At 31.8% G+C, this 24,626-nt stretch overlaps 1 protein-coding gene across 1 annotated transcript in view; it reads left to right on the top strand.

The window, feature by feature from the left end:
* Window positions 1-3,701: 3,701 nt before the first annotated feature.
* AdamTS-B (ADAM metallopeptidase with thrombospondin type 1 motif B) overlaps window positions 3,702-24,626 on the top strand; it is a 61,034-nt gene continuing 40,109 nt past the window's right edge. The window contains exons 1-2 of the mRNA XM_085208403.1: window positions 3,702-4,107; window positions 20,585-20,959. Coding sequence (XP_085064529.1) covers window positions 20,773-20,959 — 187 coding nt within the window. The 5' untranslated portion in view covers window positions 3,702-4,107; window positions 20,585-20,772. The remainder of the gene's footprint in view (window positions 4,108-20,584; window positions 20,960-24,626) is intronic.

Below are 24,626 nucleotides of genomic sequence, written 5' to 3'. Positions count from 1 at the left end.
TTTTTAATTATCATTTTTAAATATGACACACGTTCGTGCCCTTTTCGGTTTTTTTTTACTTTTACTTTTTTTACTTTTGTGTGATTCTGACTTATTCGATATTATTTTAATATATTTACACAACAAAAGAATTGAACATTTAATTTGTTTTGGTTTGTTCTTGTTAGTCAGTCCTACATGTTTATCAGCGCTCCAAATTTGTGTATTCCGTAAAAATTAGATTAAAAAATAATTTTGGCAGATAACATTTTAAAACAAGGCAGTGTTATATTTATATATCTACATAATTTCATTGACAATCTGTACAATATAATTTTTCATCATTAGTTCAACTTAAAAAATATTTATTATAGATATAGATACACAGGTATATTCTTCAACGGTCCGAAAAAGAATAAAAGCTATTTAAGGGACAAATTACAAAACCCTCCAGCTAACTATTTACTGTGAGTGAGTGAGTCATTTAAAGGCAAAGCTTGTTTGGTATTCGGGGTGCATGTATAGGAGAGCAGACGGCGCCTACCAATTCCAACAATGAACGGCGTGACGGCCCCGACATCTATCAACAAGCACCCGGGCACAACTTGTCATGTCTCTTTTAAATATTAAGAGTTATCGTTTTGTATGTTATTTATGTATAAAAAATATTTATTTCTAACATAATCTTTCTAAAAATCAATCAATAAGAAAGAGTTATGAGAATCACAAGATGGACACTCGAAGAAAATATTAAATTTTATTACTGTAATAACTTTTATTGCCTGTGAAACCGCAGATGTCCAAGCATTAATAAAATTATTTTCGTTACCACCAACATATTTATTTCTAGACTCGCTAATCTAACCTATTCTAACCTACATTTTCTAACGTACCTACTCGTAACTACATACAGTTACGAGTAGATACAGGAGGATTTCGATCGGCTTCAAATTAGTCGAGTAAAGCAGTGGCTCGACACCAGTGGTCCATGGTCCACCAGTGGTCCACAGCCAAAATATGGTGCGCGAATAATTTTAAACTAAGCGGGCGGTGAGCAATTGTGCAAACAAAAAATATACAAAAGTGGTCCTTGACCAAAAAAAGGTTGGGAACTCCTGACCACAAAGGAATATTTAACAACAGATATTTTGAAAATATATTAAACTATTTTTTTTTATCTATGAGTATAACTTTAAAGTAATTTTTGCTTGTCTTACTTTATTTAGTCTGTGAAATTACGGACTAAAGGTAAAAAAATGAAACTGTACAATAATATTTTGGTGCTATGATTGCAATTTGTAAATATTAGCTGCTGTATAATAAATTTTTTTTTGATTGTTTGTTTATTTTATTTTGCTATATTTTTATTTCATGCATTTTTGCCAAAAAATTAAATATGCACTTTTATATTTATTATAATAGTATGAATTTTCAAGTGGAGGAAGCGAAATGTATATTTATTATTTTGTGTATTTTGTTATCTGGCTGATTGGCTTTATTAGGCTCACAACGCGGAAGTAGACGATAAATAATTGCTTATTGAGTACAGTTTTCGAGTTGACGACTGCCACACCGGTTATGCGACATCGAAAACAATTTGTGTAATGTTTAATTAAAAATAAAACAAATATTTAATCGACAAATTTGGCAATTGATTTCCAAGGATGTATGCATGCATTAATCATAATATTATACAGGTCGGTCATATCTTTTATTACAATCTCGGGAAATGAGATTTCGAGTTTAATGGAGAAAAACTTAGCTTGTTCCTTCAGAAATATTATTTTGGTATTGCATATTCTTTAGATTTTTTAAAATAAATATTTTATTTATAGTAGGTACAAGCGGTAAAAACGTAAGAACCACAAAACCGCAAAATTATTATTTAAAATTTGCAAAAAAGTAGGTCAAAAATATAACTAAATTTCGCTCTCTATATTTCACTTATACGCCATGAAATAATTATAACTATTATCTTATTAATAATAGATTGTATTCTCAGAATCAAGGACTAGACCTTATTAGAAGACGAGATGGCAGCTAATATACGGATGCGATCGGATCACGCGAGAACTGATACTAGCTGATGACTGGTTGACGGCTTTATTTGACCACACAGCGAAATTAATTCAGTTATCCCTCTGCAATGGAGTTAACGTTATATATATTTAAGCTGCTTCACGCTGTATCCCGCACACAGTATGGTAAGCAGAGGGTATCTAGTGTTAAAACACTCCGTGCCCCACTTTCCACAGAATTTCTCGGGGCATTGCGTTGAGTGGTGGAACTCAGCGCTGGGCTTGTACCTTGATGCTAGAGCGAAGAAATAAAAATATTAATAAATAATAATTCATTCCTACGACGGCCTCTAAATATAGATAAATATAATATTTAAACTAATTGTAATAAATGTAATACTTAAACTTTATATTTAAAAAAAAAGGTGTAAATAAATGTAATATTTAAACTTTCGATTTACTAAACTTCGACTGATGTAAACGACTTCTGGCTTATTCGTATCAGCGTTAAATGCTAATCGCTGTAATTGCGTATATCGTTTATACTTCTTTTTTTTATTATGTATTTCCTGTATAATTTAATATAATCACTTAATATAAAATAAATATTAATAGTGTGTAATAAAATGCTATTTTAAGTTTAAAAGAAATGTTAAAGATAATAATTAAATTATAGTAAATATGTATTTTACTCCTTTTTAGATGCGGCTTTACTACTGTGTCTAATGGAAATAATATTACGTATTGAAACGATTAACATGCTAAAAAAAATCCAATCCTAACCAGCAGTTCCTGAGATTATAACAATCAACTAAACAAACTCTTCAGTACACCAATATTTAATTCTCACACTTTTATTTCATATGAAACATATGCAACGAGGACCTTAAGCTGTGGTGTTATGGGGCCCTAGCGCGAGTGGTGTCGATAAATCAGTCTCGATCTGATTGGTGACATCACCGTTTGCGGCCGACCTTCCAGTTAATAGCATCATACATTTTCATAGTGCCTGTTTAACTAGAGCAAAGTGTTTTAAAATATTCTATTTTGGCGTAAGATATATATATAGAATACGTATGGCGGCATATAATTCTCCTAGCAAATTCCAATTGTATTGCAATTTAATTTGAACAAATTGAATAATTTGCTCGGTAAATATCATGAATATCTCGATTATGTTTATTGTTTGTTCATAATATTATTATAAAAATATTTATGGTTTTATAGTAAGAAAAAAGATGTTTCAATATTTTTTTAAATTATCGTTGCTTTCATGTCTAGTTATTTTTACTAGGAATATTATTTTTATAATAAGCTTATAGTGTTTTTAATTTGTATACACACATTTGCCGGTTAGTGCACGGCAGAGAGAACCTTATCACAGTCTCGACGTCCTTTACCTTCAACTAATATTAAAGACATTAATTTATACTTTGAGCTAAGTAACTACTATGCTAAGAACAATATTTCAAACATAAAATTTATACCGACTAGGCATCGAATTCACAACCATCCCGTGAATGTTCGAGTACTTGAGAAAAGCGACAAATTATAAGCTCTATTTTCCTTACTGACCTTACAGAACCAACTGGACAGTAAGTTAGAAAAACCCGCTTAAAAGCTTTATATCGGAAAACAGTGCGCCCTACGTATGCGTATACAAATATAAAAATTGGAAGAGTTGAGAAATGACGGTAAACGGGTGCGCCTGCGCACACTCAGTGGCCCACAAGTCGTCGTGCCGCGCGCTCCACTCTAGAGCCGTCCTCACCCACACTGTCGACGAAACCGAACGTTTTTACGATTCGAACGTATTTACGATTCGTTTATAACTCCCCATCTAATTATTAAATGCGCTGATCGATTTTAATTATTAACAAAGTAAATTTATTGTTTTTCGTAAATTTATCGTTTGTTGCTATCAAATTTCATACAATCAAAACACGTGTTTATATATAGTTAGCGCGATCGAGCGGCTCATCCACGTTTTTCACTGCTTGTGAATAAATTAGCGGGCCGTCGCGTGAAATTTCACTTTTTACTCCAAGGACTGACTGATATATCGCCATGTCTACGGGTCTATGCTACGCGAAATGGAAAATTGATATGAGTAAGTAAGCTTTAGATCTATTTCTAGCTTTATTTGTGTTTTTTTATTAGTCTAAATATTTTTATTAAAAATATATTTTTCGTACATTTTATAGAGAAACGTCTCTATTATGATCTAACAAATTAATTCAGAAGTTTTTTTAAGAGATCAGCAATGTTGATCTTATTTATTTATGCAGCTGCTAAATGACTTTTGATTTGTTAATTTACTTATTTTTAAATATTTCGACTATAAATTTCGTGTTTAAGAAACTAGTTTAAAGATGTATATCAAATTTTGGGCATCAGGTTATATTCTAAAAAAAGAGCTACGAACAGTGGTACCAACCTAGCATTAATATTTATATATGTATGTATTTACTGATTTATTTAATGGGCTTTGTTTTAGAAGAAAAATATTACTTTTAATTTTATTAATTTGTTGTGAAGTAATTCAAAATTAATATAATTATATTTATTATAATTAAATATTTAAAGTTATTCGATAAATATTAAATTCCAACTTAATTTAACAAACAGTTCATTGATAGTACTCTTTCATTCATTAATTTGCACGTCGTCGTGTGAACTGCGATAGCGCCAAAGAAGTGATAGTGATAATGTCTATAGAAAATAATAATGTGGAAATTATTATTAAATATTATTATAATAATAATAAACTTCATTTCATTATAGAGATAATTTCTCATTTTGTAAACAGTTGCAGAGTTATTCCTATAATTTATTACAAAGTTGCATTCTAAATTGTATATGGCTTGATAATCTGTAGAAAATGAATCTATATTAAAAAAAAACAATTAATTATTGCTTCCTAATTAGAGCATTCAGTACATTGTTATCACAAAATTGTGTAATTAAAAGGTGAAATTTTCAGTATAAATAAATTGTAAAATATTCTTTTTTATGCGGGTGAATGAATACATGTTACAAATAGATACAAAGAGAAGGCAAATAGTTTACAAAAATTAGACCACAGATAACAAATAATTAGAAATTTCTTTTGAAGCGCGCCTTTTCATAGTTTGGCTTTATTGTTGAGTTTTGGGTGAATGACATGAGATGGAGATGTGCTAATTTTCGCTTTTGTCACTGGTTAGCGGAACACGTTGTTTCCTATTAGTTAACAGACCTTGCGAAGGCGACGTGCAAATTATTTTAGTTTGTATGTTTGTACTGATACGAAAAACTCATGAATCTTACGTGGGTGGAAAATTAATGTGAATTTTGTAAGAGTTCACTTTCAAATAGAGATTGAAACAATGTGTATTTGTATTTGATATAAGTACTAATACGTGTGAAGGTTGTTGACCGTAAGCTGTGATAATTAAATTAAAATGATAATTTGCAGTTTCTTGTTATAACTGTTATGATTTGTAAAGAATATATATAATTACATATATCAAACAAATATGTGTTAGCTTTAAATGTCTTTAAATATTAATCAAGGCAACGTGTACATATTACAATTATGAAATATTTATATGTTTTATATCATAGGTATAATATTATTTTACCCAAGAAGAAAATTATGATATTTTTAACATTTTTAAAGTGTTATTTCACACTTAGGAAAAAATAAGAAAATCATGAAATTCACTGATATTTTTCATTCCAAATTGAAATACTAATTTGAAAAATATTTTAAAGAATAACAGGTTAAGAATTATTTTTTTCCTCATTTAATTAGTTATTTCCTCAATTAAACTCTATCAGTTGTACGAATATATGTTTGTTATACGCTATAATATTTTGCTACACTTGAATTTTATTCAAAGTTTCATATTCAGCTTTTCTTGCAAGTAGAGCTAGCACAACTTCAGCAATACTTTATCTCGAGTTGCTAGTTGTCGTACAACTAACAATATTCCATTAATATGTGGTCTTTTTCTCATAAAATAATAAAATATCATTTCTTTAAGCAGCCTTTTTAATGAAAAAAATATATATTAATTTAATTTTTTTTACAATATTAAAAAGTTATTGAAAGGCAAAAGGCTAACAAATAGATATTATAAATATTATTATCTCAAGAGTGAGTTCTGCCACTCAACACGCAATGCCTCCAGGATTTGGCAGAATGTAGGGAACGGAGTGTAACACTAGTTTCCCTCTGCCTGCTGTGTGCGGGATAGAGCGTGAAAAAAATTTACATCTCTATCCACTCTAACTCCAGACAGTGTATAAAATTTTCTTTCATTAAGAATTGAGTCACACGCTCTGATAGTAGGTAATTGTGCCATCAATATAGGCCATGAGTAGGCGCTATGTTGTCCTCGCAAATAATCCTAGTCATTTGTATTAATTAAAGTGCCGTTAATAATTTTACAACACTTTCGTGAGAAATATGTATCTAGCTGTGGTAGCTTTTAATGGTTCCCTCAATCAAAAAACAACTAAAATAATTGAACAATATGACTAATCTCTGTAACAAATTAAGGTTGAAATAATCAAAAGTGCAATATAAAATAGCTTTATTTAATCTTTTTACTAAAATATTTTAAGCTACAAATATTTCATATATACCTAATTAATTTTTTTCTTTCTAATTAATTTATCATCAAGCATCTTATTGGTTATTAATTATAAATAAGTATTAGTAATAAAACTTTAGTTGTTTGTCCATATTATAGAAATGGTATGGGTATATATGATCGTAAAATAGAATGGTTTTTTTTGAGGCTAGTCGTGGCGCCAAGGCTTGGCGAGATTCCCATTCGAGGAAATAAAATATTGAATATTTTAATTTCTTCACTCTGGTGTCTGGTGTTGCAACACTGACTCCCTTTTCCTAACCTACTACTGAAGAAGAAGAGAAGAACAAGAAACTTAAAAAAAAAGTAAAAATCTAAACATATGGGTTAATTAATCAATGACACATGAGTATCTATCAATGATATGTACACATATATGTATATGTACAGTTATTTAAATGCGGTCATATTTCAATCACAGGCGTCTGTTTCGTACCTCGGCAACGAACGATAAAAGCAGCTGGATTACGTCAACGAAATGGGTTAAATGGACTATAGTAATAAAACTAGCCCTCGCCGTGAACTCGGCAGTCGAGGATCCGCGGCCCCCGTGAAGGTCATACAACAATATCGACGGAATCGCCTTGCTATCATATATTAGGTCGTTTTCATATTATTTTTTTGGTAAAATATAAAGAAAAAAAAATAGAAAAGTAATTAATTTAGTTGCTAACAAAATATATAAATAGTAAATAATATATTATATAAGCTACATGGAAAAAATTCTAAAAATGGAATCACGACAGCAGTTTTCACTTTCGTTTACATTTAAATAACGTCGAGGCCGAACGTAACAAATGCTTAAATAAAAGAAAACCTTTGCTATTATTGCCGCTAAAATTTCTCTATTCATAGCATCGAACGTAACTTTGAGTCTTGAATAAAACTGTTATACAATATATCTATTAACTCTATTGATTGTTAAAATATATACTTATTTAGGTATATTGCAATTGCTTAAGTGCAAGTGCTTGGCTCTATCCCATTTTTTGGTAACAAAATGGTATAAAGCCAACAAATTTAATTATTCCAAATTGTTTTTTAGAAAATAATTACGAGATTTTTAAGACAGAAAAAAACAATATAAAAATACGACTTGTATTTTTGTTAATTCTACAACTTACGCTATACCGACCTAATTAATATATTTATATTGTTCAAATCACATCACTAGTTATTTTTTTTAATAATTTAAACACCATTTTGACACTTAAAAGAGTCTCGATTAAAATAAAATAAAAATAAATAAATCAGCTTTACTCTGCATCCCGGCAGAGATTCGGTAGACAGAAGGAACCTATTGTTAAAACACTCTGTTCCCCACTTTCTGCCGAATTCTAGAGGCATTGCGTGTTGAGTGGCAGAACTGAACGTCGCGCTTTACCTCGATACCAGAGCGAAGAAATGGAAATATAAACGTAAATAAATATTTCACTTCCTCGAGTGGGGATCGAACCCTCAACCTTCGGGTTCAGTCACACCCTTGTGCCATGGCGGCCGATTAAAAATAACTTACGAGTACCATAATAGTACCACAAACCATAATGAATATTTTCTATTATCTAGAAGGAGTTGCAAAATAATCGGCTAGCAGAAGGCGGATCGGTAATGATCCCTTTGTATCACTTTGAATACTTGAATAATAATGATAACAGCGGTCGATGAACGTGCGCTCGTGAACTTGGCACAGCTTGGCCTTCGTTTTGTCTACATAAATATTTTATTGTTACGGTAACAATTGTTGCATTTATAATAAGAGTGACCATTTATAACGTGTGCTCGTTTTAATGTTATTTAAATGCTTAATAGACAACTAAGCAATTCACGTTGTATCCCGCATTCAGCGGGGTAGACAGAGGGAACCTAGTAATCTCGATCCGTCCCTATTTTTCGTTCAACATTAAGTTCTAGAGCCATTGCGTGTTGATTGGCGGACCTTAACGCCGTGCTTATCATTGACACCAGAGCGAAGAAAAGAAATAAATAGGTATATAATTCATTTCCTCGAGTGGAGATTGAACCCACGACCATTCGTATTTACCGTCACACATCCGTGCCTCTGCTCCACGGCTCCTATACTATTATTTTTTGATAGATACTTTTTTAAAAATCTTTAAAATGTAGGTACAATCGGAATTAACAACCATAACTATTAAGGCAACAACCGACAATCCTATAGAAGTATAGAGACAGTGAGAGCCCCACGGCTATTTCCAAATATATTGGCATATATGTATGTGTATGAAAAAAAAATATAGTATATTATGAATATATTTAAATACATTGCTATGAATGTTTTTCTTCCATACCAACAGCTAACTCTAAATCTAACCCATTGCCCGAACCACTAGCCCCAATATTTGTACATAATTTCATGAAACATTTATAAATATTTTGGTCTAAAATATTTATAACTAAATTTATGGGATCATGTTCGATACAGTCGATTTTATAACTGGCCTACTTATACGTTTTAAAACGCTCCAGAGCTACGGATGTGGATGTGGATGGATTTTTTATGTTAAAATCAAATCACCTTCACGCTGTATCCCGCACGCAGCAGGATAGGCAGAGGGAACTTAGTGTTAAGACACTCCGTTCCCCACTTTATGTTGTTATTGAGTATGTTGTTTGTTGCTTTAAGCATAAAACTTTTACTTTACTTTCTTTTTTCGTCTAGTTGAACATAAATATATAGACCTTAAGTAGGTATATAATATTACTATTAATATAGAATTTGTGCACAATATTTTCTATATATGACGGAGATATAAGGCCCTGTTCATACATAAAAAAAATATTGAAATTGAAACACTACCTAACTAAAGTAAATTGGTTCACTATTTGTATTCAAGCAGTACGTTGCGTGGCGACTCATCCGTCTGACACGATGCCCCAAATATCGCGGTTCAATAAAACTTCTCGTCGGGCTCGACTTTCCGTGAACTTGCCCACACCCGAGCGCAATGAAAGCTATATAAAAATAGCACAAATTTTAACTTCCAAATATATATGTAGAGATAGAATGAAGCGATAGAATCACCCGTTTGTATGTACGTTTGTAATATTATATTTGATGTTTTCTAATATTCTTTATTTTCATGATTAGTCTTATATTTACTTTAACTTGTTTGTTTTATAATTGTGCTTATGAGATGATATTTTGACATACTCTAATTAGTTTTAGATTTTAAAAACACCTTTAAAAATAATTAAATATACGATCTAAATTTCGCCAATTCGTAAAGATATTTTACTAAGACAGATATTTTAATATTTATTTCGTTGAAATGTTAATTTATATTTAGGCTGTAAGAATACAAGCTGGTACTATAAATAATACGAAAATATGCATTCTCACTGCTCGCTACTCGGGCACTGCGTCGCTACCAGACCGCTATCATTTTATTTTACTAGCTCTAGCGATCTAGAGAACTATTTTTATAAATAACTACTTAAATGTAATTTGTTACTGTCTTTATTTTTAGTTTTTTATTTATTAAATTAAATATGATTATTTGGACTGTCGCTATCATTTAGATTAATCAATATATATGTATTATGTTATTTAAAAAACATAATATACAAAATCGACAGCACAATTAATCTTTTTCTTACCAAAATACACAATTTTGTTTTTCGTGTACATAATGAATGAAATAAATCAGTTTCACGCTGTATCACGCAAAACAGCGGGGTAGATAGTGGAAATCTAGTATTAAGACATTCTGTTGCAGAGGTATTGCGTGTTGAGTGATAGAACTCAGCGCCGCGCTTTGCCCCGACACCAGAGCAAATAAATGAAAATATACATTTCAATAAATATTTCATTTTCTCGAGTGGGGATCGAACCCAAAACCAGCCACGTTTACACACACACGTGTGCCCCATCGCCACGACTGGCCCCACATGGCATGGCACGTATACATATTACATTATATAATAAAACAGTATAGTTTTATATGAATATAAAATTGTCTCTACAGTAACTCAGACGCCAATAGTGTTAAAGGTGATAGTTTAAGTTGATTACTTCCCTAGACTGTAGTAACGTTATTACATAAACGCAGACGCACTCGAGTGTCGTAAAGTTTATCTTTTTGGTCAAATTTATTAAGCAACTCATGCCCGATCACGTCAGGAGAGGTGCGCAAAATCGTTAATAATTTCCCAAGATATGTTTATACAGACATACATACATAGGTCGTATATTAGTGATATCTAACGCCAATTACTTCTGAGAGAGAAGTAAGTGTCATCATAGTTGCGATGTCCAGGCATATCTGTGATATTTATTCTTATTAGACTTTAAGTATGTTTCTGGAAACTTGGTTGAGGCCAGTCGTGGCATAGGGGTGCATTCGTGTGTCTATAAACGCAATAGGGTGTGGGTTCAATCACTATTCGAGGTAAAGCTATATTTTTTTAAATGCATATGTTGCTGACCCGGATATCGACTCTAAGTGCGGCTTTAGGAGATCTGCCTATCCTGATGCTCTGCCTAACCTACTTATAATGATAAATTGATAATTAGTATAAGTATAGTTCTGATAACAAATAAATTTTAATTAAATTTCTCATTAGCCTTAGTTTATCGAGTCTCTATGATTACTTCGCGATACGCCAATAGTAAATAATTCCGCCCGCCCACGCCCTTTCAAGTTCTCCCATTGACAGTATAGATATATATTTCATTTATACGTTTTCTCTGGAAATGTAACTTATATATTATTATTTTATGAATCTTATGCATCCTACGTACTATGTAATATATTTTTATTAGTTTCATTAATATAGGTTATCCACCATGTTTTACGATAAATAAAAACCATTTCGTTATTGATACAGCCAAATTTACAGTCTATTTATATATACAGATAAGGCACTCAAGATGAATCTCTTCTAAAGTGGTTTGGATTTGTGAGTTGTGGTTAAATAATATTGTAAAAAGTGACGTAGACGATAGAAAACGAATTAAAACTAAAAAATGTTGTCACCTTTAATCCATTCAAAAAATATGTTTTAACTTCTGGAACGTAAAAACCTGAAAAAAAGGAAACAACGTTTAAATTTCTTTCATTTATACTTATCTCCGTATTATCTTTTTAAAGATAATCTTTATTTGACATCAATTTTACAGACAGTTTTAAAGCAATGAATTGAATTGAAAAAAAAACATAATTACCTCTATCTAATGCATCTAATGTAAATATTACCAAAAAATTGCTTTCCGCACTATTTCCTAATATAATTGAATGTTTATTATATAATTTATTATCATATACTGTTTTATTTTATCTACATAAAGTTGACATCTTCAATCCCTGCTATCCTCTCGGCTTTGTTACGTCACGTGATACGGCGGAGCGGAGGTAATCTCGTAAATGATTATGTTCCATCGTCGACCTTGGCGTGTTAGCTTAAATACTCACAAATTAACCGGTTTCCAATAATAAAAAAGTAAAATTTCTTTATGAAAATCGTATGTTTATTATAATTATAACAAAAATAAATAAATCAGCTTCACGCTGTATACCGCACTCAACAAGGTAGGAAGAGGGAACCTAGTGTTCAGGCACTCCGTTGAACACTTTCCGCTGAATTCCGGAAGCATTGCGTGTTGAGTGGTGGAACTCAGTGACGTGCTTTGTCTCGATACCAGGACGAAGAAATGGAAATACAAATTCCAAAAGTAGGGATCGAACCCACAACTCCGCAACTAATGGCCTTCAAAAATTTAAACATAAAGTCAGTCTTTGAATATTTAATACTATTGACTATTTACATATAAAAAATTAAGTTTTAGATATATTTTTAGAAATCTATACTTAATATAATAAAGCGGAAGAGTTTGTTTGTTTGTTTGTTTGAACGCTAAGATCTCTGGATATACTGGATCGATTTACTTTGTTTTTGTTTTGTATGAAAGCTGCATTCTTCAGAAACGATATAGGCTATATAATATTACATTACACATATATACTAATAAATTAAAATACTTTCTAATTTGACATGCAATTTATTCTGCCATGTTAATAACAACCGTCGTCGCTACGCGACCGCGTTCGTTGTCGCGTCATTTTGATATTCATCCTTATGAAAAAAAATATAATAGGCATTTCATCTAGATTGAAATTATATTTCTATAGAAATTATATTCTTATATTTCAAGCAGGCGTAGCCGCGTCCGGGTCCGCTAGTATATTTATAATTTTGATTTAGTGCGATAATAAATCAAATATTAAACACTGCCAATTTTTTTTTTAAATTAAAATTAATGACAAATAAGGTTAACCATTCAACGGTAGTAAATAATTGTCGACGCTCTCAGATATTTATTTTAACTACGTGTAAATCTGTGTTTACGTTTGAGGTTAATGGCATTTTAATGTGACACCTCACTTACATGCATTATGCTTTAGTTAACACCTATTGATTGTTTGTTAATATGCAACGAATGCATTTACGTGTGAATTTTAAATTTAATTAAAGGAATTTTAGATTTATTTAATTATTAACATAATTTCGCTGAACATTAAATTATTTAAAAATATATGTAAGAAGGCCGTTGTGGCGCAGGGGCACGCGATGGTAGCGGGTTCGATCCCGACTCGGGTGAATGAATTATTATTTATTAATATTTTCATTTCTTCGCTCTCGTAAAAAGGCAAAAACAAGGTGTTTAATTCCTTCACTCAATATGCAATGCCTCGAAAATTCCTCGAACAATGGGGAACGGAGTAACCTTGTTAAGGATAGGAGCTAGGTTGCTTATATGCGGGGTACAGGGGGAAGCAGAAAAAAAACAAAAGGAAGTGAAATATAAATACTTATAAGTGTTCGCATTTCACTTCCAAACTCATCAATTCATTCATCCATTCGTTTTATTTGGATTTTTACATCTCCCTAAATACTTTTTTTCACTAAATGTACAGAGACAATGTTCCTCTATTTAAATGAGACGCTATCTTAAATGTAAAGTCCATTAAATAGTAAAAACTGCATTAAAATCTCAAAAGTTGGAAATATAGTGAGTACTATTATTATATATATTTTAAATAATATAATTTCTGGTTTCCAAACGAGATATACTCGCATGTAAAATATATGGATATACTTTTATTATGAAACCCAAGTCGTGCTAGTATAATTTTGATGACACCTCCCAAGTACTTTTCACAGGCGACCATTGATTTCGAGGAATAGCGATTTAAGATCGCATGCCAATGCTGCACATGCACAAAGCCATTTCGTTAGTGTAGAATTTATTTATTATTTATAGGAATAGATGTATGTAGCATAAATCGGTACGTGTGTAGGCCGCTTTATATTTGTTTTATGTATTTTGTATGGGAGTTAATAGCTAAATCTACGTGCTGTCAAAACAAAACCTAAATATGTTTGTGTATTTTTGCTTATATAATATGAATATAAAGTAATTTCAAACATGTGATAAAATATTAAAATATTTTTACTCTGTGTTCTAACCAAAACATCGTAGTTAACGTTGTCATTGTAGTGAGGAACGATATCGATATACCGGTTTTCTTGATAAGAATATTAATATACTTAAATTATCCTCAGCATCGTACGAAAACCTGTAAAAAATACGTAATACCTTTTGTATTTTTTTAATTTAATGCATAGTTTATATGCCAAGAATGATCATAGACGGAACTATTTTATGCATAAATTAAATAATGAACGAAGCCTAACCATTTTTAAATAAGCAAATTGTTGGGAAAACCAAACCACATTTATTTTTTGGTCAGTAACAAACTTTGAATATTAGAGCCAGGCCCATCTTTTAACATTGAAAATAACGTTAAATTATTTTAGAGAAAATTAATTACTATTTAAAAATTAGTTTTAATTTTATTAGTATTAATTTTACACAATTTGACTTTATAACTGAAATGTATATATTTAAAGCATTAAACCTCTTAAAAGCATTCAATATCATTTTGGGCCTTAAAGTCCCGAATGAGTGCTGATATTGCGACCATCTGGAAAGCAAGGCCAAGGACATGGAGTACTGTTTTCATTTTTTGGCTAGTACACCCAAGGCGAAATGGCAAAATACACTCAACTTAGTTTCAATTCATTATAGTTATTTTATTTATAAAGAAGTATTTGAGTTAACTTAAATGTACATTTTTGTTTATTATTAAATACATTTAATGATGTGCCATTAAAGAACAATCTATCATCATTCCTCTTTTGTACGGTAAATTAAAAGCCTTGAGCTTGACCAGTTTATAAAAGAAGAGGTACTTAATATTAACTTTCGACGATTTTTCGTCTCTGTGAAACACCTGTACGGACAATAAAATGTTCTAATTATATACTAACGACGTAATCAATCAAACAGTTAAATAAAATTTATATAATACATCTATCTATATATAATTAATAATATTTATAATTTATTATTCTATTTTAATTATAAAAATAAATGACTTACAAGATAGTTGCAGACATATTTGGCAATGTCTAGTAATAAAAGAGAACCGGTTCCTATATAATATACTGGCAGTTCCTCGGCTTCCGACTCGTGTTACAACTTCATTTGTTTATGAATATATTAATTAAATTAATGTAATTATTTACTTACAATTTTTAATTATATTAATCAGAATAATTTAAAAATGAAAGTAGGTTGCGTATAACCATAACCTGTAAGTATTTATTCAGTTCTAATCTAAATATTAACACAGCTATATTTTATTAATCAAAAAATAATTAGAACGCATTTAGTTAACGTTATTCAGGTGTTACATCTTAAATATTTTAATTTTGTAACATGGAGAGCATTAACATTACAAATTTGAAATGGAAATATGGGTGCTTTTAACTATATATGTAGTTACCGTCCTCTCGTTAACAATAAAAGGAACAATAAGGCAAGTTCTATTTCTATAGAGAACGTTAAACAAAGGGAAGTAATATAGTAAGTCGACTTAACTGGCGCTGCAAGTCTCGTAATGGGTGGAGACAAAGCCGCGTTCGCGAGACGATGACGGATGCCCCCGGCTCTCGGCTAAGGCCTTGTTCTAACTATAGCATGCGATTTTACGATTTCACCGACGTAAACCCCCCTGTATACAAACAATGTAACAACGTCTCGTTAAATACAGCTTATTATTGGCGATTTATTGAACAAATAATGTTTTAATCTAGTGAACTCACTCTCTTCTCTCTTTTTCTCATATTATTGTGGATTTACTTTGATATGGAGTTAAGAATGTTTATATCTAAACATTAGTTCCGGGAAAGCTATCAACTTTTAACTATCACGTTAATTGTATGCAATGCACATAAAATGTTTATATCGGCAGTTAAAACAATAAAAAAAATGCAGTATTAAATAAAATATATTTGTTTCCATATTATACTTGTTTTTTAAAACAAAAATGTTGATTAAAATTAAATCAAAAATGCTCAACGCTGTATCCCGCACACAGCAAGGTAGACAGTGGGATCTTAGTGTTAAAACACTCCGTTCTACACTTAAATAAAATTATGACTACTGAATGATTGTTTTAGCGATGTAGAAACTTAATGCACCCACATTCCCGAGATAGGATGACAGGAATTAAGAAAAAGCAGTGAGCACCATATGCGTATAAGTTGACTCCAAATCCGTCGATGATCGTGGGACCCAACCCGACGCGCCGGACGTCTATACAATATCGAATGGCGCCAAGCCCCCATAAACATTTATTGACTTATTATTCTTTCTACAATTAAGAAAAATATATAAAAAAAACGATACGAAGAGCATAATAAAAAAAGCTTTCACTGCAAGAATTCCCGTCACGTAAAATAGTTTTTAATTTTAAAAATAATTTTAGTTTAGTTAGCTGTGTTCTATTTTATAATGTACGAAAATAAACACTATAGGTAATGTCGATTTCTGTATTTTAAAATATTTAAAGCTTATTTTTACATTTTAAGTTTATAATAATTATTTTCTACCTCTACGCCTTATTGTTTATAATATAGGTAATATTGGACATAAATATAAATTAAACTCATAGGTAAAGCTGACGTGATAAACGTATTTGAATAATTCATAAATGTTATCATAATAACTTGTAGTTACAAATAAAATATTATAATCTTATCTTGATGTTATGAAAATACAAACACTGCGTAAAATTATACAAGAATAACTATATGTTTTAATTATATATAGTCTTGCACATTGCAAGAATTTTAAATTTTACTGCTTTGAAAATTTAAGGTTGCTTGAAAAAATTGTTTAAACACATTTAATATCAATCTTAAAATGCTAGAAGCTATTAAAACCATGAAACCACAGTAGAAAACTTCTTACAAAAATATAAATGTGAATATTATGTGTTTTCGACTATACTACTAAAACCAAAATAAAATGAGAGTAATTCAAAAATAAATAGTACAGTCACATAGCCAATTTAGTTTTGTATTTTTAAACAATTATCCTATAATTCTTAATGATTACAACAATTTATTACTATAAATACTTATTGATACTTATCAAATTACTACTTACAAAATATAAAATAAAAAAATTAATCAGCTTCACGCTGTATCCCGCTCACAGTAGGGTAAAGGTAGGCAGAGGGAACCTAGTGTTAAGACACTCCGTTCCCTACTTTCTGGTGAATTCTGGAGACATTGCTGTTGATTGGCAGGACTCATGGCCGCGTTTTGCCTCGACACCGGAACGAAGAAATGGAAATATAAACGTAAATAAGTATTTCACTTCCTCGAGTGGGGATCGAACCCACAACCGTCGCGTTACAGTCACACCTTGTGCCACTGCGCCATGACGACAAAATATAAAAATTACTATATAAAATATAAAGATTTCAACCTTGTGGCCCCAATGATTGCTTACTCTAAATCTCTCTTATCTAAGTGTTGTTTAATGACCGCTGGAAAGAGTTTGAGTCTAGGACGTCATTTTTAGTCTAGACGCAAATCGGGTCATCTGTGAGATTAGTGTTATATATACAATGATATCTTTTTTTTTCTGATAACAATGAAATTACTACTACATGAAACTGGAAGTACTTTAGTTAAGGAAAAAACTGTTATAAATGGCGAAAATTAAGAAATAAAAAATTCATTAAATATAAGCAAAATGCATATTTTTCGTTTTTTGGTTTTTTTTAAAAAATTATGTCTATATAATAAACTTGAGTATATTTAAAAAAAAATCAGCTTCACACTGTATCCCGCACACAGCAGGATAGGCAGAGGGAACCTAGTGTTAAGACACTCCGTTCCCTACTTTCTGCCGAATTCTGGAGGCATTACGTGTTAAGGGGCAGAACTCAACGCCGCGCTTTGCCTCGACACCAGTATGGAAATATAATATAAACGTAAATAAATATTTCACTTCCTCGAGTGAGGATAGAACCCACAACCGTCGCGTTACAGTCACACTCTTGTGCCGCTTCGTCACGACGGCCTCAAATATAATAAGTATATTTTAAGATTATAACTTTTTACCGCTGCGCTGTCCTTGTAGCGACATAAAATTGAAGAAATTATAAAAGTCACCATTATTCTTCTATGTTTCGTAGTGTTCTATCCATACCTATATTATAAGTTCGAAAGTAACTCTGTCTGTCTGTCTATCTGTCTTTTACGCAATCAGGGCCAAACCGCTAATTTAATTGTGATAAAATACTCATATAGAGATACTTGAGGGTCTCGGGATGAACATAGGATACTTATTTGCTCATATTTGTAACATTTTCGATATATACCAATATATTAAAATACTTATTAATTTGACATGCAATTTATTCCGCCATGTTTATAACAACCGCCGTTGCTAAGCAACGATTTGCAAAGTTTGTTGTTAGAAAACGTCACCCAAAATGAGCTTGCTTAACGCATCTCTCTATTGAAAACTGAAAATAATTTCATAAATATATTTAATAAATATTCGTATAGTTCAAGCGGACGTAGCCGCGTTCGGGTCCACTAGTTATATAATAATACAATTGGCGTGACGATACTGAATTGTAACCTTATACAGAATTGTCTTATCGACGTATACATTTGTACAAGTGTGTTGAGAAACAAATATAGACCAATTGATATTTATTCTCTTTTCGCAAGTAACAACTTCATTTAAATATTTGTAATGGCATGAATATTAGATGTTAGACAAAGGATTTCTGACATAAACGGGCTGGTGTTTAAATTTTCTGATTTTATATAATTATTTCATAATCATATAATTTGAGTCAGTTTTATTATTGGCCATTACGTTTTCTATAATCTATGACAAGTATTAAATTTTAGTTCATAGAGTTTATCAACTGAACTTCCAAACTCTTCTATAATCACAAATTTTAAATTTAAAACCCGTCGTGACGACGTACGTGCGCTTCTTTAGAAAAATAAACAAAACAAGTTGTATTATAAGAGGCCATGTTGCCTGGCGCCTGTCTTATCGCCGGCACGTGGACTCTACCTTGAGACTCTACCCTTCCAATATTAATTTCCTAGAATGCACTTATTCTTTTACTAAAGCCCAAATGGTCATTATTTTTTCTTTCTCTACATGGAGACCAATGATGATGCTGCAAGTTTTGCAATTTGATTTGAAGGTTTCGTAATAACCATAATACGGCCTTTAAGATATAGGCATCGCGTAAAAAACTCTGACCTTTGTCCATAAATGACGACTTCTGTAAACGTTTGTTTATGGCAAAACATACTCATCTGTCAATCAATCCACTTTTGGTGATCAACTATCGAAATCTTTACCATCTATAGAAATAAAAAAACAGCTACTGAATTTTTCTTATAATGATAATATAATTAATGTCATTTTAATTCGCGTTATTCGCCGACCTTTTTATTTTTCATCGTGTTGTTGTTATATTGGACATAATAATGATTGTCATTATTTTGTCTTTCACCAAATATGTTTTTAATTTCTTTTTTTTTAAATGTATGAAGTTGTCATTTTACATTCAACAGATTATGTATATATACTAGTGAACCCGTATGCGGCTACGCCCGCTTGAACTATACGAATATTTATTAAATATATTTATGAAATTATTTTCAGTTTTTAATAGAGAGATGCGTTAAGCAAGCTCATTTTGGGTGACGTTTTCTAACAACAAACTTTGCAAATCGTTGCTTAGCAACGGTCGCATAGCGACGCTTGTTATTAACATGGCAGAATAAATTGTATGTCAAATTAATAAGTATTTTAATATATTGGTATATATCGATAATATTACAAATATGAGGAAAAGAATATCCTTTGTTCATCCCGAGACCCTCAAGTATCTCTATATGAGTATTTTATCACAATTAAATTAGCGGTTTGGCCCTGATTGCGTAAAAGACAGACAGACAGACAGACAGAGTTATTTTTGAATTTATAATATAGGTATGGATATATATATGTATATGTAGATACAGCAGTGGATGAAGTGTGAGATAAAATTATCTACCTAATAACGAAAAATTATATAACATATGGTACCACTTTAGAGATAGCACCTTGACTCAGCGGTCGGGTAGCGTAGTACTCTCGTCACGTAGTATTTGGGGCTTGGAGCTCTGTGATAATTATAATTAAGAATTAAATTTAAAATAGTGAATGTGAAAAGTGAAATAACTGTTATAAAAATTTAAAAACAATATTCTATAGTTTTAAAGAACAATTCTAGTTTTAGAAAATATAAATAGTGCTTATTTATTATTGTGTTATTTATATTAGTTAGAAAAACCATGGTACCCAGCTATGCAAATTAAGGTATAGGCAACATTCATTGTTTTATATATATTTTTTTACTATGATTGAATTTTAACTACAGATATAATCTGATGCTCTTGAACTTTTGATATTTTTAGACGACTCATATCAGATTAAATTAAATATTGTTCTAAGATATTATTAATGTTTTTGTATCTTCTTTGCAGGTACATTATAATGAGATTGCGTCAATACCAGAGGCCCATAATATCAATATCCAATTATAAGCACAAATTATTATTAAATCAGTGTTTATAAGAGATCCAAATTAGTGAGTACAAGAACAGTCAGTCAGTCAGTAGTATGCCAAATCCGTAGCTGGTTACGAAGAATTGAGGCAGCATTGGTACAAGACATGCGTGCTAGTGGCTGCCGACTACTCAGAAAAATGGATGTGCGGTGTTCCATATTTAAACTGCTGCTGTTCCAAATGGTTATGTCTCGATGCAGCGCTAAGTACCTTCAAGTGGTACCCAGAGCGGAGCTGGCCAGTACAGAAGAGCAGAACGTCCAGGACAGCATTAGAACCTTTATGCACACCGGTATGTAATATTTATAATCTGTGATTTTTTTTAGCTATAAGTAATGATCAAATTTACATTTATATTCTGTGGTATATTGCTAAAGAGTTGAATTTGAAATTTAAAATACAAGCAAAAGAATTTCAAATTTAATTTACAAGACGAGCTGTGAAATTCAATTTAATTCTTATAACATTTTTTATATTTGTTACATTCATTCAGCGTTTTATAAATTATTTTATTTAACAAAAAACTATCTTTCAAATGTCACGTAAGCAATTTAAAATGACAGACGGAAAGAAAGAAAATCCTGAGATTAAATTTTTAAACTCGTAAACCTAATCGTGTGAGTTGTTTTGCGGTTGTCGCGAATTTGAAATGCTGATAATTGGATTCCAGTTAAGGGACAGCATGAGATTGCCTTTGAAAGATTATCGGTAGATTTAGGACTGCTCTGTGTTAACGGTTTTATTTATTTACAAAGAAAACATGGCAAAGGAACGTCTATTATAATTAATACTGGACTCAGAAAATTATATTAAAAGATATATGTATTGTATAAATTTAAATCAAAATTAAATTAGCTTTACCTGTATCGAGCACTCAGCAAAGCAGCGAGAATTTAGTGTTATGACACTTCGTTCCCCATTTACCGCCAAATTTTTCGAGGCATTGCCTGTTATGGAACGTAATGTTAATGACGGAACTTAACGCCGGGCTTTTTGCCTTGGTGTCAGAGCGAAGAAATGATAATTCATTCCCTCGAGTGGAAATCGAACTTTCCTCCGTTACAATCACACCCTTGCCACGACTAAAGTTATTTTTGGGCTAGCAATATAAAATTTAATTATGATTTACTATATGAAAATACATATATTACGGTAACACGTAAAATGTATGCACATGGGAACTCACACGTAGTAGGTAATAATATGAAGGTCGTTCGTCGGATGTGAGAGACCGCGCAAATCTTTACGGATTTGTGTATCGTGTTACTACAGTTTCGTATTACGAACAAAACGCATGTCTCAAATTAATATTAATATATTTTATACTTATATTGATTTTGAGGACATCGTGGCGCAGCGGCACAAGGGTGTGACTGTAACACGACGGTAGTGGGTTCGATCCTCACTCGAGGAAGTGAAATATTTATTTACGTTTATATTTCCATTTCTTCACTCTGGTGTCGAGGCAAAGCACGGCGTTGAGTTCTGCGACCCAACACGCAATGCCTCCAGAATTTAGCAAAAGTGGGGAACGGAGTGTCTTAACACTAGGTTCCCTCTACTTACCCTGCTGTGTGCGGGATAGAGCGTGCAGCTGATTTGTTTTATATATGAAATAAATTAATATTATTTTGTAAGAAAAGCAGATATGTTTCTATTGTAAAATTAATATCACTATAGACTCTAATTATACTCAAGTAGTGTATATATATATATACTCATTTAGGTGATAATTGAGGCCAGTCGTGGCGCAGCAGCACAAACGTTTTATAAACGCGACAGGTTGTAGGTTCGATTCTCGAAGAAATTGAATATTTAATATTTTCATTTCTTCGCTCTAGGTAAAGCGCGGCGTTGGGTTCCGCCGTTCAACACGCAATGCCTCCAGAATTTGCCACAAAATGGGGAGCGGGAATTTTGATAATTGGAAATAAGGGTATTGTGCAATGAAACAGCAGCGCAGCTAGTTATTCTCGAACACAATAACGTGTCAAAAATAGTGTATGGATAGCAGATGCAGGTCAAACTCAAAACGTACACAAATGAAGCATGAGCGCCATGAAACAGCCCCATAAACCAGCAATCGTTGGCATAATTTTGAAAACAAACTATTATACAAGCCTATTATACTTGTATTGCTTGGTCGTTGAACTTTCCTAACGTTATTATTAATAATCTTGCCCCAATTGCCAAACGGTTACAATTAGCATCTTTGTTAGCTAGCTATTAGTTTTTTTTTTGGGTTTTAATCTATGAAGGTTAAACAAATACAAGTATAATTTATATTTTTATCGCAAAAGTGCGTGATAATAGCCAAAATTTATCAGTGGAAAGTGTAAAGTATAACGATCTGTGTCTGTTATCGGCCTGTATCAATATTTGTAGAGCAAATCTTATCTCGCTTGGAGAAAAGGTGCGAAACTTGGCCAGTGACGCGACGTGTGACGTAAGGCTGTCACTTGTCGTGCTGAGATAATACATATATACCTATAGATTAATATATTCAATAAAAAAACAACTTCACGCTGTATCCCGCACACAGCGGGGTAGGCAAAAGGAACGTGTTAAGGCTCTACGTTCCCCACTGTTCGCCGAATTCTGGAGGCATTGCGTGTTGCTATTACTTTATTAATGTAAAGTATATATACTTACTTAGATTTTAATGACTTTCAATATTATTTAATACTAGCGACCCTATTGCGGCTTCGCCCGCTTTTACTACTGGATTATTCATATAATGTATGTTTGCAAAGCACTTAAGATAATGTGAAAATTAATTAAACCCTAATGCATCCCGCATTTTCGTAATTTCAATAAGGATTTTCCAATTGTTTTACACAGCAAGGATTTTTTAGTAGGTACCGTAATTTTAAATCTGTGCTACTAATCTTTTCAAGTACTTATTAAAATATATTTAAATTACTATTTTTAGATAGTTAAATGACATTAAATAATACATTCAACTCGAATTATCCAATACGTGCAAACGCATCTAAATCTTCGTTGCTATAAAGGCAGGCGGGTTTTTTTTTTCGAGCTTGTGGTTAATGCTGAAAAGGGTATTCTGTCCCTGATGAAAAGCAAGCACTACGTGGCTGCCTGTGACGAAAATTAAATAGAATGCATCGGCCGGGAATTGAACCCGGGCTGCCCGCGTGGCAGGCGAGCATTCTACCACTGAACCACCGATGCGTGTAAGGCAGGCGGGCGCGGCGGACGCATGGCGAGTGGCGAGCCGTTTCGCAGCAAGGATTTTTTGATATTGTAACAACTTCTAAAGTACTTACTAAAATGAAAAACAGAAAAGACAGTTTTGATCTACATTAAATGGCCAACGTAACTAATATACTTATTTATATGCTGAGAGTACGGGATAAGTGAAACTTGACTCGATACAGTTGATGTGTGAACGGCGTGATGTGTCAATAATTAAATGCGTTTTTCTCTAAAACTATTCGCAATTTCGAAATAGTTTAAAAAGCAAATTTTATCTTCGTTTAACGTAGAAATTTAATAAAGTATTTTAAAGGATAAGGATTAATACCATTATGGAAAAATATCCCTCACAATAAAAAATATATTGAAATTACTATTTTTAGACAGAAATATGATCACTACATGTTATTCTTAAAAGATACGAATATGCCATCGCGGACTTTTTTGTAGATCTTATTAAGAGGAACAATACTCCAGTACATTTTGTTCATGTAGTACTTACCATTAGAGCAGCGCATGCGCGAAAGTGTCTCAACGGGTAGGACTTTATACACATTTATCGTATTTATGTTAATTTACATAAGAATGTACAAATAATAAACTATATATAAACCTTCTACGAAAAACACTCGACTTAATGGTGAAGACTGCATCAAAATCCGTTGGATGGTTTAGAAGAAGAAGAGTTAGAAACAACAGACAGACACGAAAATCGACTTTGTTTTATAAGATACTAGTGGGCC

The sequence above is a fragment of the Heliconius melpomene genome, chromosome 4 (genome assembly GCF_056956725.1).
Source record: "Heliconius melpomene rosina isolate 202511_hmr_F chromosome 4, ASM5695672v1, whole genome shotgun sequence".
In the NCBI taxonomy this organism is placed as follows: Eukaryota; Metazoa; Arthropoda; class Insecta; order Lepidoptera; family Nymphalidae; genus Heliconius; species Heliconius melpomene.
The sequence above is the reverse complement of the archived record's forward strand: the minus strand, read 5'-3'. Positions and strand labels throughout refer to the sequence as shown.